Genomic DNA, 14,639 nt, shown 5'->3' with positions numbered 1-14,639 from the left:
AAAACAAGCAAACAGCAAAATTATAGGTGCACTTCATGTTTTTTTTTTGCTCACACTTCACAGGCAAATATTAATTCTAATCCAAGTTATTTATATTTTTATCAATAGTATCTTATTATAAATATTTTTAGAAACCTCATCAATGTAGGTATCACTGCCAATATTCCAAAGAAGTTATTTTATAGGTGGTGGTTAATCATAGTAAATACATTGTCCAGATTCTGTTGCATCTCATTGTCATTGTTATTCTAAATGTTTTGTATTGGGGGAAAAGGTTTGACAGGTTATTCTTAAAAAGCTGGGGGATTGACAGTCCACCCTGCATTTTTTGGATATAAAAAATAAAGCAGAATTATTTTTCAGCAGAAGATGTTTTGATTTCTGGAATATAAATGGTTGCAATATAACTTGGACTGGCCTTTCTTCAAAACTGCTTTTTGCTTTGCCTGAATGATTATATAATTATCTAAGAAATAAGAGTAATTAAATATAGCTGACAGTATAATACATTATGGGCAGTCGCCTTCCACACAGACAGTTCCAAGACAATCATAGGAGATTTAACCCAAGGTAGAATAAATGATATACAGTAATTTAGTGTATTTTGTGTCATTGTAGAGAATAAAATTGTTTGGCTGCCATTATTAAGAATGTTGGTTTATTTTTATTGTACTGATTTCTAAACATTGGTAATAAATTAGTTGCTCATAAAATTCTGTTTGTACTTAAACAATGTATATAGCTTAGTCCATAGAGTAAATTGCACTATGCACATTGCACTTCACGTATCCTGTACCCTGTACCCAGTCAAAAAATGTCTACAGTATGTCCATAGGGCTGTCTTGTCAGTGTCTTGTCTGTATTTGCACTATAGACCTGGAGAATGATATCTCACTCCTCTGTATACTTGTATATGGCTGAAATGACATATAAACTTGAATTTGAGTTATTTTAGTGATGACCTTATGGATAAGTTATGGTCTCATTAGATAGAGATTCTGGGTTTATAGCTTGTTTAAGATTGGTTAAGCACAACAGCTAATTTTCATAGGGTGTCTTTAAAACCACACCGATCAAAAATGGGATCCAACATGCAACCACAATTGGAAGGTAGACCTAATAATATGGAAAATCCTGAAATTCCATGTATATGCTTTCATTTTCTATGAAGTACAGCCTGCTTATTCCCTTGCCAATTCAGCAGTTTGATATTTCCCATCGGATCTCAAATTTACAATTTTCTTTCTTTCTCTCGCAGTTCTAAAAACCGCCTTTATAAGCTTTATAAGCCACTGGAATGACCATCATTTATTTCGCTCTCCTGTGTTTAATATGTTGCACGTCATGGTGTGTATATTTGTGGCTTTTCCACATTTTGATGCAGTGATGTAGACAAGGCTCGTCAGTGTTGGTTTAAAAATACATACAGTACAGTAGTTTTTTTAAAGCCAAGTGCATATGCAGTGTCGTTTTTTGTTTGTTTTAAAGTGAAATACATTTTTTATTGCTGTGTAGTTCAACATTGTTATTCGAATCGCAGAAGACACCTTTTTATCCTTTTGTATATTTAGCACCATATGTGTTGATTTTGGCTCATAAATCAAAGGCTGTTTGAATAGCAGCTGAGTCATAAAATGTGCTTTCAAATAGTTTGCATTTGTAACCTTGTCCTCTGATTTGCTGGGATTAAAGAAGCTAAAAGGTCAGTTTCTTCTAACCTGAAGTTCATTCTATAAAGAGTGGTTGGAGGAGAGCTCTTCAGAATTAATCAGCCCTACAAACACATTATTATCAGCAGCACAGATCCTTGTATAATGGTCTGGTCATTAATAAGGAGTTCTAACAACTGGAAAATAATTTAAAATGCTGTCACTTACTGTGATCTATATAGTGTGTGTTTAATTAATATCTAAAGTATTATATTACCCTTTAAAAGCAATTTTCCCCTGATTTCTTGTTAATTTAAAAAAGTAATCTCCTATACAAGTAAAAGTATTGGATTACTTTTTAAAAGTAACCTTCCCAGATACTATAGATGCATGAATTGTCTTTCACAAACACTTGCATTTTAAGCTTTATCACTGTTGCTCTTTACTCACATGACATCTTCCAGAATCAGAAAGCAGCAATGAAAAGTAGATTTGCTGGTAAGGCTATAGCTCGCACCTGGTGGTATAAACATGTAGGCCTGTTTCTAACACACGTGGCAACAAGGCATCATGGCTGGCTGATCACTTGCACAGGCCAGGTAGCACAGGATGTGAAGCATCATGAATAGCAGGAGCATCTGGCTAAGGAATGTTAAAACGGAATTTTAAGCATCATATTTCTTGCCTGTAACATCCTATTTTTAAAATCCAGTAGGAAGTTGAAGAAATTTGATTGTTCCGAGCATTCTCTGAAATACATGTAACATTCAGAATCTATGATCCAGGTGCTTTATTAACATGTACAAAATAATAGCAATAATTACTATGTAGTGTTGCATAGTAACATTGTTACAAAGGATTGAAAGTTTAAAAATTTCAGAAAGTATTATTATTATATTAGTCTTCTGAATCCATAGCTGGGCTCTATGTTCATCAAACACATTAATTGAAATTCTATTTAGATTTTAAATTCATAGATTAATGTTACAGATCATGTTTTGTAGACATAAACATCATTAATACAATTATTTTAATAAATATGGGGAGTACCAGGTCTTTCACAGTTTGTGTGCGATTTATATACTGTAGCATTAGGTTTTTAATCACAACATTGATTTGATATCCCAATTATTAATCTTCATCTTAAACATTGTAATCAAGCATGTCTTGGAGAGAACTATGATGCTGAAACAACTGATAAGAATATACAAAATGTTATTCTGCCCATGCAATTCATTTGAATAGATGTAGCTAATTGATACAGTAATCTCTTCTAGACATGACGTGACAGAAGTCAAGATATCTCCTTTTATAACATGGCTAAGTAGCTTGTTCCAGAATCCCATAACCATTTGTCTAAAAACATGAAAGACTAATAATGTATGAACCTAACTCTTATCTTTGCTTCTTCCATCCAAACAGAGGTGCTGTTCTGTGCATGGCTATTCCAGACAGGGTTGATTACTTGAGGAAGGGCCCCCCCTCGCGCTCCTGAAGGCTAAGGGTTAGTTAAGAGAAACCAAGCCAGAGTTCCCAGATAATGCGTCTTTCATATTCACTTGATGCTTCAGCATTTTGTCCCTGTCTGTCTCCATTATTGCAACACCATTGTAACCAAATGGTAAAATAATTACATTTCTTAGCATCTGATAAATGAACAGAACAGTCTTGTCAGGTATAATAATATATTCATGTCTATTTCCTCCATTTAATTTGGCAGCTTAAAACTTCTTCTTTTATACCAATTATAATATCCCAGTGTAATGAATTAGATCTTTTTGGAAGTGGCAATATACTATATACAGTAAGTCTGCATTTCGCATTGATACTTTGATAGACGGAGACTTTATTTATTTTATTTGCAAATGAATTCCAGATGTGTTATCTCATAAAAAAATTTCTGTTAAAAATGAATGAACTGTTTGCTATACCATTTCAACCACTTAACATGGGGGATTCATCAAGCTCAAATTTAAACTTATAGTGAATGGCTGTAAGACTAATAATCAGGTTGAAATGGATGAAAATGATGTGATTCTTGAAGGCAATTAATAAAAAATTTTGGTTTATGATTAACAGTATATGAGGTCTCAAAAGGTGTTGTAAGATTTACATTTCACACCAGAATCTGTTCTCTTGTAATACTCTGTAGCCCACACTCACAAAAATCAATTTAATAGCTATGTGAGGAAGGCGTTCTTTCCGGACCCTATGCAGACGACACAATCCGGGGTAGAGTGAGGAAACACGAGGAAAACAGCATTTGGGAGTCGGAATGATCACAGGGGGGTGTGTCCATGGTGTGCTGGTGGTCGGGGGAGGTGTGGCCGAAGCAAACAGTCCGAAGCTGAGTCCAAAAGGGGAATCCAAGACAGGGCAAAAGTCCAAAGCCAGGCGATCCATCCAAGACAGACGAGATAAAAACAAGAACCAGGTTGGAACCCGGCATGGGAACAGGAACAGGAACAAATACAGGAACTAAAACCTTAACGGGACCAGGCGCTGCCAGGTCCCGGACTTGCCTGGGACGAAAACCAATGCAGAGCCCGGAATAGCGTCAGCGTCTGGCTTTTAAGGGGAACTGAAAAGGGGGCTGGAACAGGGAGCAGGTATGGGAGATGAATAAAAAACAAGGAAGGGCTGGAGCTCCCTTAAGAGGAGGGGTTTACGATCGTGACAAGCTAGTGTTTACAGTAAAGGGCTACATTCTCTAGAGAATGTTTTGCAAACCAGACATCAAGAAGTTGAGAGATTTGATTTCCCACAAATAGCTTCTCACTAGAGATTTTGCCAGTCATCAGGATGTCCCATGTATCACTCAACAAATATGTCTTCAGTGCCCTTCACAAATAATTTTTTCAATGTATCAGCATTGTACTGGGAAGTTAAATGTGTATTGAGGATCCTAATGTACATTTAGATTTTATTCTATTTTGCATTTTAATAGATGTAGAAATTAATAGACCAACATATGTAGACATTAATGCTGTATTCTCTTACTTAAGAGTAGTTGTCACAGCTCAGATAGGCCGTCATATAGAATGCGAGAACAAAACTACAAAAATAAAAATATCAGTGAATTTTGACCTGACATTAAACAGTTATACAAAGCACAGATTGATTTAGATCCAAATTGCTTTGAAGCCTTTTAGTGTGCCAGAACATTAGCTCATTTCAGAATCTTGCAGTTTATTACAGGGTTCCCAAAGAGATTAATCAGATGGATGTGCAAGACGGTTACATGTGGTGATAGTAAAGCAGAGGAAATGTGTTTCCATGTTTGTAGACAGCAAACAAGGAACAACTATGCTTACAGAATCTCAGAATGCTTGTGAATCTCCCACACAAAAGATTGTTTTTTTAATGCAGGCATCTCATTTTACAAATAATGTATTCTGATGTGAATGGTTGAATAGTGCTAGTCACTTGTATTGTGTTCTGGTCTTCTGATCCTGTTTTTTACTGTTATCATTTGGATTTTGACATGGACGGTAGTGGCGATATGGACAGTAGTGGCAATGCCAACAATAAGATATAAAGAACACCATCCTTTGGCTCATAGACTCATAGAAGGAGGGCCAAATTAAGGATTTGTAGAACCAATTATGGCAAGAGGATCTTTAAGTAGGTTAAATAATAATTGACACTACTAGGTTTTGTCTGACAATTGGGTGAACACTTCTCTGCATTTTATTGGCGTTTCTTGTCTACCCAAAGTATCACAGCTTACTCTCCTACAGTATGTCTCTGTTTGTACCTACAGGTGTGAAGGGACTGATACTTGTACTAGCATGTTTTCAAATCAGTGCACATGTAATCTAATCATTAATATTGATTAAAACTGTAGTATTTATTAATACTCATATTGATTGGTTAATTAATTACTGATGATCACTTTGCTATAATTATATCACTTTTATAATATGCCTGTCCTTTTTTTGTATTGCTTCTTCTTAAGCTTCAAATTATACCCATTCCTGTGAGAAGGCTTTGGAAGACATTAAGTTGACCTTGGTAGACGGCTGTATCAAAGCATATAGATAAGGGCTGGTAGAAACTGGCCTCATTAAAACCTCTTGGAGGGGAGATATTACCTAGAGTATACAAGTTCAAGTAAGGGATGCCCGGTCATCATCCCTGTGTCCTGGGGTTTCCATAGTAACTTCCTTATTTGACTTATAAGTTCCTGTGATGAAGACGAGGAAGACTAGAGGAGAATAATTATGGGATGTTGTCTGATATTTTCTGAGAGGCTAGAGGGAATGGCTAAATGGTAGCCTATTTATTAGTCAATTAAATTTAGAAAGTTACAGTAGAGGTGGTCAATAGTCAGTCACCCCCACCTGAAAGTGTATTTAAAGCCAAGTGCTTGCTCATATTCTTTGAGATTCCTGTGAAACTTCCATTGTGCACATCGAGAATAGAGGAAGAAGATTCACCTCACTTCAATCTCTGGTCTGATTCATCTTTGGGGCTGTCCTGACAGCTTGCCTCCTATCTTAACAGGTGTGTACAACGATATGAGGGTCACGTGAATCGCTGCCATCCCTGCACTGCTGCATTCTCGCCCTGCGGACAGTACATCGCCACAGGTTCTGAAAACAACTGTGTGAGTCCCCCTAATTTTCTTTTTTCTTCTCTTTGGCTTGGGTGTCCATGAACAGTAGTTTTCTACAGTGTCTGAGTTGGTGGGATAAATTCATCTTACACATGGCATTGTACAGTATATTGATCTGGTACTGTAGAAAAACAGATCTCAAGGCTGTTATGTGAGGTCAGTATGACAGATTGCACAAGAGTATAGAAAACATTAAAATCCCAGAATACCATCCTTAAAAAAAATAATGGCTTTTTCTAATGACTCTTCCTAAATGGTACAGTAGCTTGATATTTACTTGACAAAACTACACTTACCAACACCTACGATCATTGATATCCCAGAACATTATATTTTCAATAAAGTGTTATATACACTCTGGTGATCTTAATCAGGTTTGTTGATCTGTAGAAAAGACTTTTATCCTTAAGATGGACAAGCTTGGGATAATATTCATTTACACACTTTCAGCATACATACTGTATCACGTTTGTTCTGCCCACAAATAAAATGTATAGATGAAACAAAGAGCATAGTTTCTTTAGTTTTAAATATTAAGCATCTGTTAGGTGGATTAAATGATTTTGAAAACCATTCTTTCTCAAAATAGTCTACCATGGTTACAACCACCACTCACAGATTGTATACAGTCTAATTAAGGCATCTATATCTATCAGAAGAGATGAGGTGTTAAGAAAATGAATTCCTTTGTATTATCTCTTGTCAGTTTCTGACAGGAGAAGACAAGTAATTTAATAAAGAGTACTGTTCCTTACCCTATAGTTATACTATGAGTACAAATGACCTTGATTTTGCCATGAAGTCCTTGGGCAGCTGAAGTTCAGTGATAACAGGGTGAATCTGTAGAATGCAGTTCACAGAAGGTGCAGCAGATCAAAGGGTGAAACACACATACTCTTTAAATGTAGAACACATGTATTTGACTGAAATGATAAAGTAATAGCACAGGTTCAGCAGGGAAAAAACAGACATTTAATATATTTAATATGCAATTTTCAATTTTCTATTTAGAGTAAGTAAAAGTATATCAAGAACCCAAAAATAATCATAACATTTACCCTAGATTTAAAAGTTGCGCTTTTCATAGGGTAACTAGTGTGATATCTTTCCTAACAAATCACACCTATTGCCTTTGATTAAACCTCCTTGCTGTAGGGAAGGGGATGTCTCACATGTCATAAAAAATGCACCAAAAGAAGTTGAAAACAAGTGTCAATATACTAAGTACTCCAGTGCAAAAAATATCTACAAAACAAGCAATGGTATCTCTGAACTCACTAATTATAGTTGTGAAACAGGTCTTTTGAAATCACATGATATGCAACAATGCACAGATAACATTAGATTGTATTTACTGAACGATCAGAGCTAAACAAAGACTGATTGATAAACCATGAGAACCAGATTTATACCCTAGACTCCTGCTGTGGCTTCTCCTGAGGGACAGGTAAAACATTTTTAGAAACAGGTGAATCGGGGACTGTTACCTGACACAAAGTGATAGAACAAACAGGAGGCAACAACACAGAAAGGACAATAATTGAGGTTTTACAACAACACATAACAGTTTCTTCTTATGTACTCTTGGATGATGGATTTGAATAATGTGAAAAACCTCATAGCCTTTTATCACAATGCCCAAGCAAAAGGGTAAGGGAATAGTAAAACGGAGAGAAGAACACAATTGTGACATCGAATCTTAAAACACTGACATGTACTGTAAATCTTAACTAGCCTGACACTTGCAAATGAATTGTAGTCCACAACCGTATTTGATTCATGGATATTATATGAGTGTCATATAACTTAGTTATATATAAGCAGGTTTTTCCAGTCAGATATACAGTATGTGTCAGATGCCATTTAAATAAACAAATCTTAACCCTGAGTAATGGCTCCTGTATGTTGTTTGCTCCAGACTATGATGGTTGTCTGTGACTTTGGTAAATAACGCAAAGTACCTTTGCTATTGCCTTCTCTGTCTTTGTTATGTACATTTCCATTTCAACCATATAACTTTGTAACAAGACTCTGCCAAGAATATTTTACTACGAATGTCAGTTTTTATTGGCTATCTTGGTACAAAGTCAGGACAGTGCCCTCAAAATAATGCAATGTTCACCCATTTGAAAACAGCACTATTTTGTGCCATTATTCCCCTATTGTAAAACATATAGTCTGTGAATTTTGGAACACCGATTGTTTTAACTTATTTAATCTCAAGAGTGCCCATTTTAAATTCAGACTGGATGTGAAATCAAGGATACAGATAATAATCTAAATGTGTGTTGTATAGTTGACTGCATAGTATAGTTGTTAAATACCTTAAAGCCGCTTTCAGATTCACATTTTGCAACAACAATCTTTTCCTACTTTTAATAAAGGAAAAACACCTCCATACTCCACAATCATAAGACATCCTGATGAAAGTATATCGTTCTAATTATTTTTCCAGTAAGTCTGATATAGTTGTGTAAGGAAGCCAAGTGATGCAGATTGTTTCTTTCCAGTATCCAGTTCCCTTTCTGTCAACCATTTTTTGAAGATAGTGGAATAATATAGAATAATATATTGATGCTGACAGCTGTTATTAATTGGGTGATTCGCCTAACAACAAAGGCTGTGGAATATCCATGGAGGAAGAACAGTTCCAAGCTTTCTTGGAACTAGAGCAGTACACGGTAGTGTGCTACTTCACCATTATTTGTAACTGTCCTGAGATTTTGGACAGCCAAAAGTATTTGTACTTGTCTTGATATTTCATAAGACAGCACTATAAAAACTACATTCTTGTTGCACAATTTAAATCCAGAAAGGAACAAAAAAAAAGAATAAAAAGTAAGCAGTTGTGTTTCTTCAAAAGATAAAGCAAGAGTGAGGGTTATGAGTCTGAGCAGGCAGGCTGCTGCACAGTGTATCAACATGTGCCTCTGCTTTTGCATCTGAGCTGTGGCTCTGAGAATTCGACAGTGCTCATGGTGACTGAGAGTAGAGCATTGGAAGTTTGTGGAGTGTCAAGCAGCTCTGTATCTTTACCATGTAGTCTTTTGGCTCAACTCTTGAGCTGCACTGCTCCATCACCTGAGTTTTTTGCAATGAATGAAAGCAGATCAAGGATACAGCACTTCTGCACCAAATGTGTCAGACTGCTGAATTCAATGAGCCACACCCCTCTTAAAAGCTCAGGAAAGAGTTGAGAAAAAAGCAAAGTAATATAAAATACACAAAAATAAATAAGAGTTTTCTCCCTTGCCATCATGTTCATTATCATTATTGTGTGTGACCTAAAATTAAGTAGTGATGTTGATGTTATAAACATGTAGTTACAGTATGAGTTCTTTCTCTCATGTCTGCCATTTGTTTTATTGTTTCATTGTCAACACAAAGATCAATTGAAATGGCATGATATATATGGTCTCAGTTGATGTATTATTATGTATCCAGAATGGGTTCTCAGTTATACTGTATGCCTCTGTTCAGTGTGGTTTATACTGTATATGTTTGTAAATCACAAAAATGTACTGTATATAGAGCATTTATTTCCCATGGAAATTTATGAGCTTGCAGTAATGAACATCAAACAGAATACTGATATGAGAGCAATTTCATTATGCTCCATATGTATCCTATAATTACATCTATCCACTTCTTATCTGCTATATTTTTTGATCCTGCATGCCTCTTCATTTGCTCTTTGTGCTTTAGATCTGGGCTTTCTTGCCAAATAGTTTTTTTTAATCACTAAATATTTTATCATTATCTAAAACATGATCCCTACTGATGTTGAACACTTTGGAAAATGGATCTTTATAAAACACATAGCCTGGAACAAATGCACAGCGCCTTGTTTCATCAGTGCCAGTAACAGATAGCTATATTTGTTACCTTACTGTTTCCCTTTTATTTAAATAGGAAGCATATTATTATGTATGAATTTATATGAATAAAAATCTATACATCCAACATAAGTGAAAACTAGCTTCTTTGTGGACATTTATGGAACCTGTGATGGTGCGTTTAGGAATTTTCAAATATAATTGCTTCATTGAAAAAAGTATGTCTGTGAGATACAGTACTTTAGTCACATTGCCAAAGTAAACTGAATATTATACTAAACTGCTTAAATATATTTTATATGTTAAGAAGTGCAAAATTGATTTTTCAAATTTAAGAATTGAAATGTGTTGTGATGCCTGGTTGTTCTCATTTATTCAAACACATTCCTCCTATAGCTTCACAGTAGAGTTTGATTCTGCCATGCAGTATACTGTTACTATGTAATGCATATAAATTAAGGTCTGTTTCCACAGTGCATCTCGGAAAAATGGCAAATATTGCAAGGCAAGCTGTATTCACCACTAAGAGCCATTTGTCCTCTGCAGGCCTATGTATTCGACATCCGCAGTGGCACCTACATTCACAAGCTCGCAAGACATTCAGACACCGTCATTAATGTGGCTTTCAACCCATCCACACCTCAGGTAAGGACTCACTTCTCTGACTTTACACACCCCTTGTGCACTGCATGCCCACATTACACTTTATAAGGGTGCCTGCCATGCATCTATTCTAGTGATAAAATACTGAAAATTCTCATTGCAGATGGGTTTGAAAACATTTTTTCTCCTTAAAGTAGAAACCTGGGACTTACGCTGTTCAAATACATTTTCTGGGAAGCATGTGTGTAAGTCCTTTTGAAACAGTGATATTTCTTCAGAATACCTCCATTTTTTTATTTCAAATTTTGTAATGCTGTTGATATTGAAAATCCGAGGCTAAAATGTCCTGTAGTATGTGTGCTTTTAAACACTCTTTAAAGACTAATTTTTGATGCCATAAAACTACCTTGGGTAAAGTCTCATGTAATTTGTATTTCTAGAAGGATTAAAAAGTAATTTATAAATTAAAAATCATTTGGTAGTCTCTGCCCAGTTTTTGCCTCTGGAGTGGCACTATTTATTCAGTTGTTAAAATTATGTCGCAGGAAATCCTCTCTGAAGTTTTTAAAAACAATATTAAATGGTGCTTTTAAGGATCTCCAGGCCACTCAACATTCCTCGCTTTCTTACCTTCAAAATGCACACCATATTGCCGGATTTATCAGAATGTATTTAATGTAATATGTTAATTCATTGAATGAGATACCAATACTTTGCTCTTTATACATCATTAATGTTATAAGAGACGAGATGACTCTTTCCCACTCAGAAACTGGAACTCAACAGAGTGCTTATATTTCTTATTAAAGAAACATGCTTTACAACCCTTTTCTTCTCAATACACTAAACCCAAAATATATGGTATTCTGAAAGACGTGATAAATGATGCAGATTACAGATTTTATAAAACATCTTCCTTCAACTGATAAGGTAATGTAAAATTGTATGTATGTTGTTATCATGTCAGATACTCAGTATTGCTTTAAGACCTATGTCAGATCTAGATAGTTACAGTAACTGAAAATGGAGGTTCTTAAGCTCAGTCTGGGAATTTCTTTGTTTGACATGGATCACCTTTTTGGCTCTAAGTTGCAAAGGCACTTTAACTATAAAAAGGAGTCTTGGAGTAGTGTGAGCTGGGAAATGTATATAGAGAAACAACCTGGATGAGGGCCAGCCTGGGTTGGCCTCACTGGACTAAGGTAGACTGAGATAAAATACCTGAGAGACATGCCTTTCCCAGTAAACATCTGTCAATTATCTTGTGATGTGAAAAAACTATGAAGTTTCAAGATGTTTCTAGTTGTATGTGTACTAAGTATATACTGTAAAAGGACTGTAGTGTACGTTTCTGCAAGGATTCCTTCTTTAAAGTATTAATACAATATAAGAAGGCTGGAGATTTAGTAGAAATGCCCGTTTATACTATATAACTGACCACAGTCTTCTGGATGAACAGCAAACTGGATTTAAAAAGGCTGCCCTTTGTATTTTTAATGACTCATGTAACATAAATGTAGTTACTGAGAAGGTCTATCCAGTCACCATTAGCTCCACATCTTACTTTCCCTCTGCTTTTGGAAGCACAAAAAACAGCAATGCTCCTCAGAAATGAGAAGAAATACTTTCACTAGGTGCCAGGCAGATGGAATTAGTATACGACTTGTATTTTATGCCATGATCCCGTTGAACTCTGTGAATAATCATCCTAAATTTATGTTGCCTTCATGCCATGTCAGCAGGGGCATTGTGTTGAGCAAATTCAAGGAAGAAAGCAGCCAAGGGTACTCACTCAAAAAGAGATTCCTCTGCAGTCTGAACTCCCCTTGGGTTCTGAAGCTTGTGAAGGAATGTGCAGGGGTTAGAAGGGCAGGATCCCATCAAACAACAAAGAGCGTTGGCATGTTTAAATCATCAAGAGGCACAGTCAGGCTGGTAGTGTGTGTGCAACTTGTGTCAGTGTTCTCCTACTGCTAAAAACCCCTCTACACAATCTAGGAAAAGAGGCAGTTAGTAATTAGATGCACATACATTTTTTTTAAGAGATCAGTTTATTCCACCTTACATAGGGACATCTTTTGAAAATGAAGTAATGGAATATAGTATCTACTGTATAATGTATACAGTTTATTCAATGTCTAAGAGCTCTGTCATTATAAGCACTGTGCATGACACAGATAGGGATTTCACAACATTGCAACAATGCACTCTATTTCAATATCACCCAGTCTGTTTAGGATCAGACCATGGAATGGCAGAGGGTAGTACCTTCTGCACATGCAATGGTAATGAAAGGGCCGGGTGGTATCTGCTGGCTGCCACTTCTTGAGCCATTCTATCACCTGGGAGGTGCAGCACATGTAGTACCTCCTTCACCTTTCCAATTGCCCAGCCTCTCACAGATAAAGGCCCATTCCATGATCTGATTGCAAACACATCGGCTGCCAATAAGAGTACAGCCTTACAGTAGCTGTTTGGTTGTGTATGATGTGTTCTGGGATGATTTCAGGCTACATGATCTTGCAGCAAAGGAAATCAAGATAACTTCCTATATCTTTACACAAAGATTAAGATGGTGTTTCTCCTGCATACTATGAACAACTTTGCTGAGTTTATATAATGACAGAATTTGATGACACACCTGTGCTGTAACATTAAAATAGATATTATGGATAGTTTCCACATTCATAATTTCTCATTGATTAATTGTTTCTGATCATGCTTAGCACTGAGAAACAGTCACCCGATGCTAGTAGTATGTCTTTTTTTTGTAAACAGCAAAGAAATTAAGCTTTGGTTTAATTTCTTTGCTGTTTACAAAAAAAGAATACAGTAATCTCTTCAATCGAAGATTTGCACCTCTTCAGCTTGCGCTTACAGTACATGTCATGCTAGAATTTAAATACTGTTTTTCAGATTGGCTGTTTTGCAAGTACATCAGTATATACTTCAACAATAAAAGTGTATGATACTTAAAAGTCACTTTTTACTACAGTAACAGTGAACTGTAAACAAGAACGATTTTTTGTAATTATTTCTGTAAAAGATTTTTGCTGTAATTCCATTAGAGCAACATTTAAGCTTATTGAATTTAGCAAGGGTTTCAGTTTTTAAAGTTGTATTCATTTCTTTAAAGTTTTATCCAACATAATTGAAATTGTCTAACAGACTTTGTTGTTTCTAGTCCATTGTCTCTGATATCCTATCATACCAGATTGACAATAAACTATTAATATAATTTTAAGATTTTGGACAAGGGTTTGGAGGAGTATAATATTTTTATGCTTCCATTTCTAAATAGATATGAATAGCAATGGGATGTTTTTTCCCCTTGGTCCATGGTTGCAGCTAATCCCGCTGAGATCACACTGTAATACCTTTGAAGACAGTGTACTTCATAACTTCAGGAATTTATTTAATGCAATCACAAGCTGAGTCTTTCCAGACTGGAAGCTAAAGGAATGCCAGTCTGCTTTCCCAAATGAGCAGAAACATAAGGGTGATGAGGTGAGCTGAGGGTCAGCTTTATGATGTGGATATGTTGTATAGTGACTGTGGGTAATCTACCCAGGAAAAACACACTCAATCTGCAGGATAATACATTGGGTAAAAGGTGTCCAGACTAAGATAAACAGCAGTAAATTACATAACGTATTGCAAAGTACTATTAATTTGAGAGCTGGACATACTGTAGATGTTAAACAGAGGCAGTATACAATTTCACATGGTTTAGAGCTGAAAATCTTATGTATCTAAAATAATTTAATACAGAAGCCCTATTGTATTTCAGGGTCTATGATAAATAAATCCTAATAATTGTGTTATGAAACATATTTGGTTGGACATATATTTAGTAGTCACAGATTTTATCACAAATTTTAGGTGGATTTACATTTTTAAAATTGAATAAGAGGCCACTAAAATGTGTGTCTT

General features: G+C 35.7%; 1 protein-coding gene across 1 annotated transcript in view; it reads left to right on the top strand.

The window, feature by feature from the left end:
- Window positions 1–14,639, top strand: part of wdr27 (WD repeat domain 27) — an 87,799-nt gene that overhangs the window by 36,835 nt on the left and 36,325 nt on the right. Inside the window, exons 22-23 of the mRNA XM_088934193.1 lie at window positions 6,156–6,258; window positions 10,650–10,748. Coding sequence (XP_088790319.1) covers window positions 6,156–6,258; window positions 10,650–10,748 — 202 coding nt within the window. The remainder of the gene's footprint in view (window positions 1–6,155; window positions 6,259–10,649; window positions 10,749–14,639) is intronic.

Source organism: Atractosteus spatula, chromosome 15 (genome assembly GCF_055471065.1).
Source record: "Atractosteus spatula isolate fAtrSpa1 chromosome 15, fAtrSpa1.hap1, whole genome shotgun sequence".
Lineage (NCBI taxonomy): Eukaryota > Metazoa > Chordata > Actinopteri > Semionotiformes > Lepisosteidae > Atractosteus > Atractosteus spatula.
This window is presented reverse-complemented; position numbering and strand designations above follow the sequence as displayed.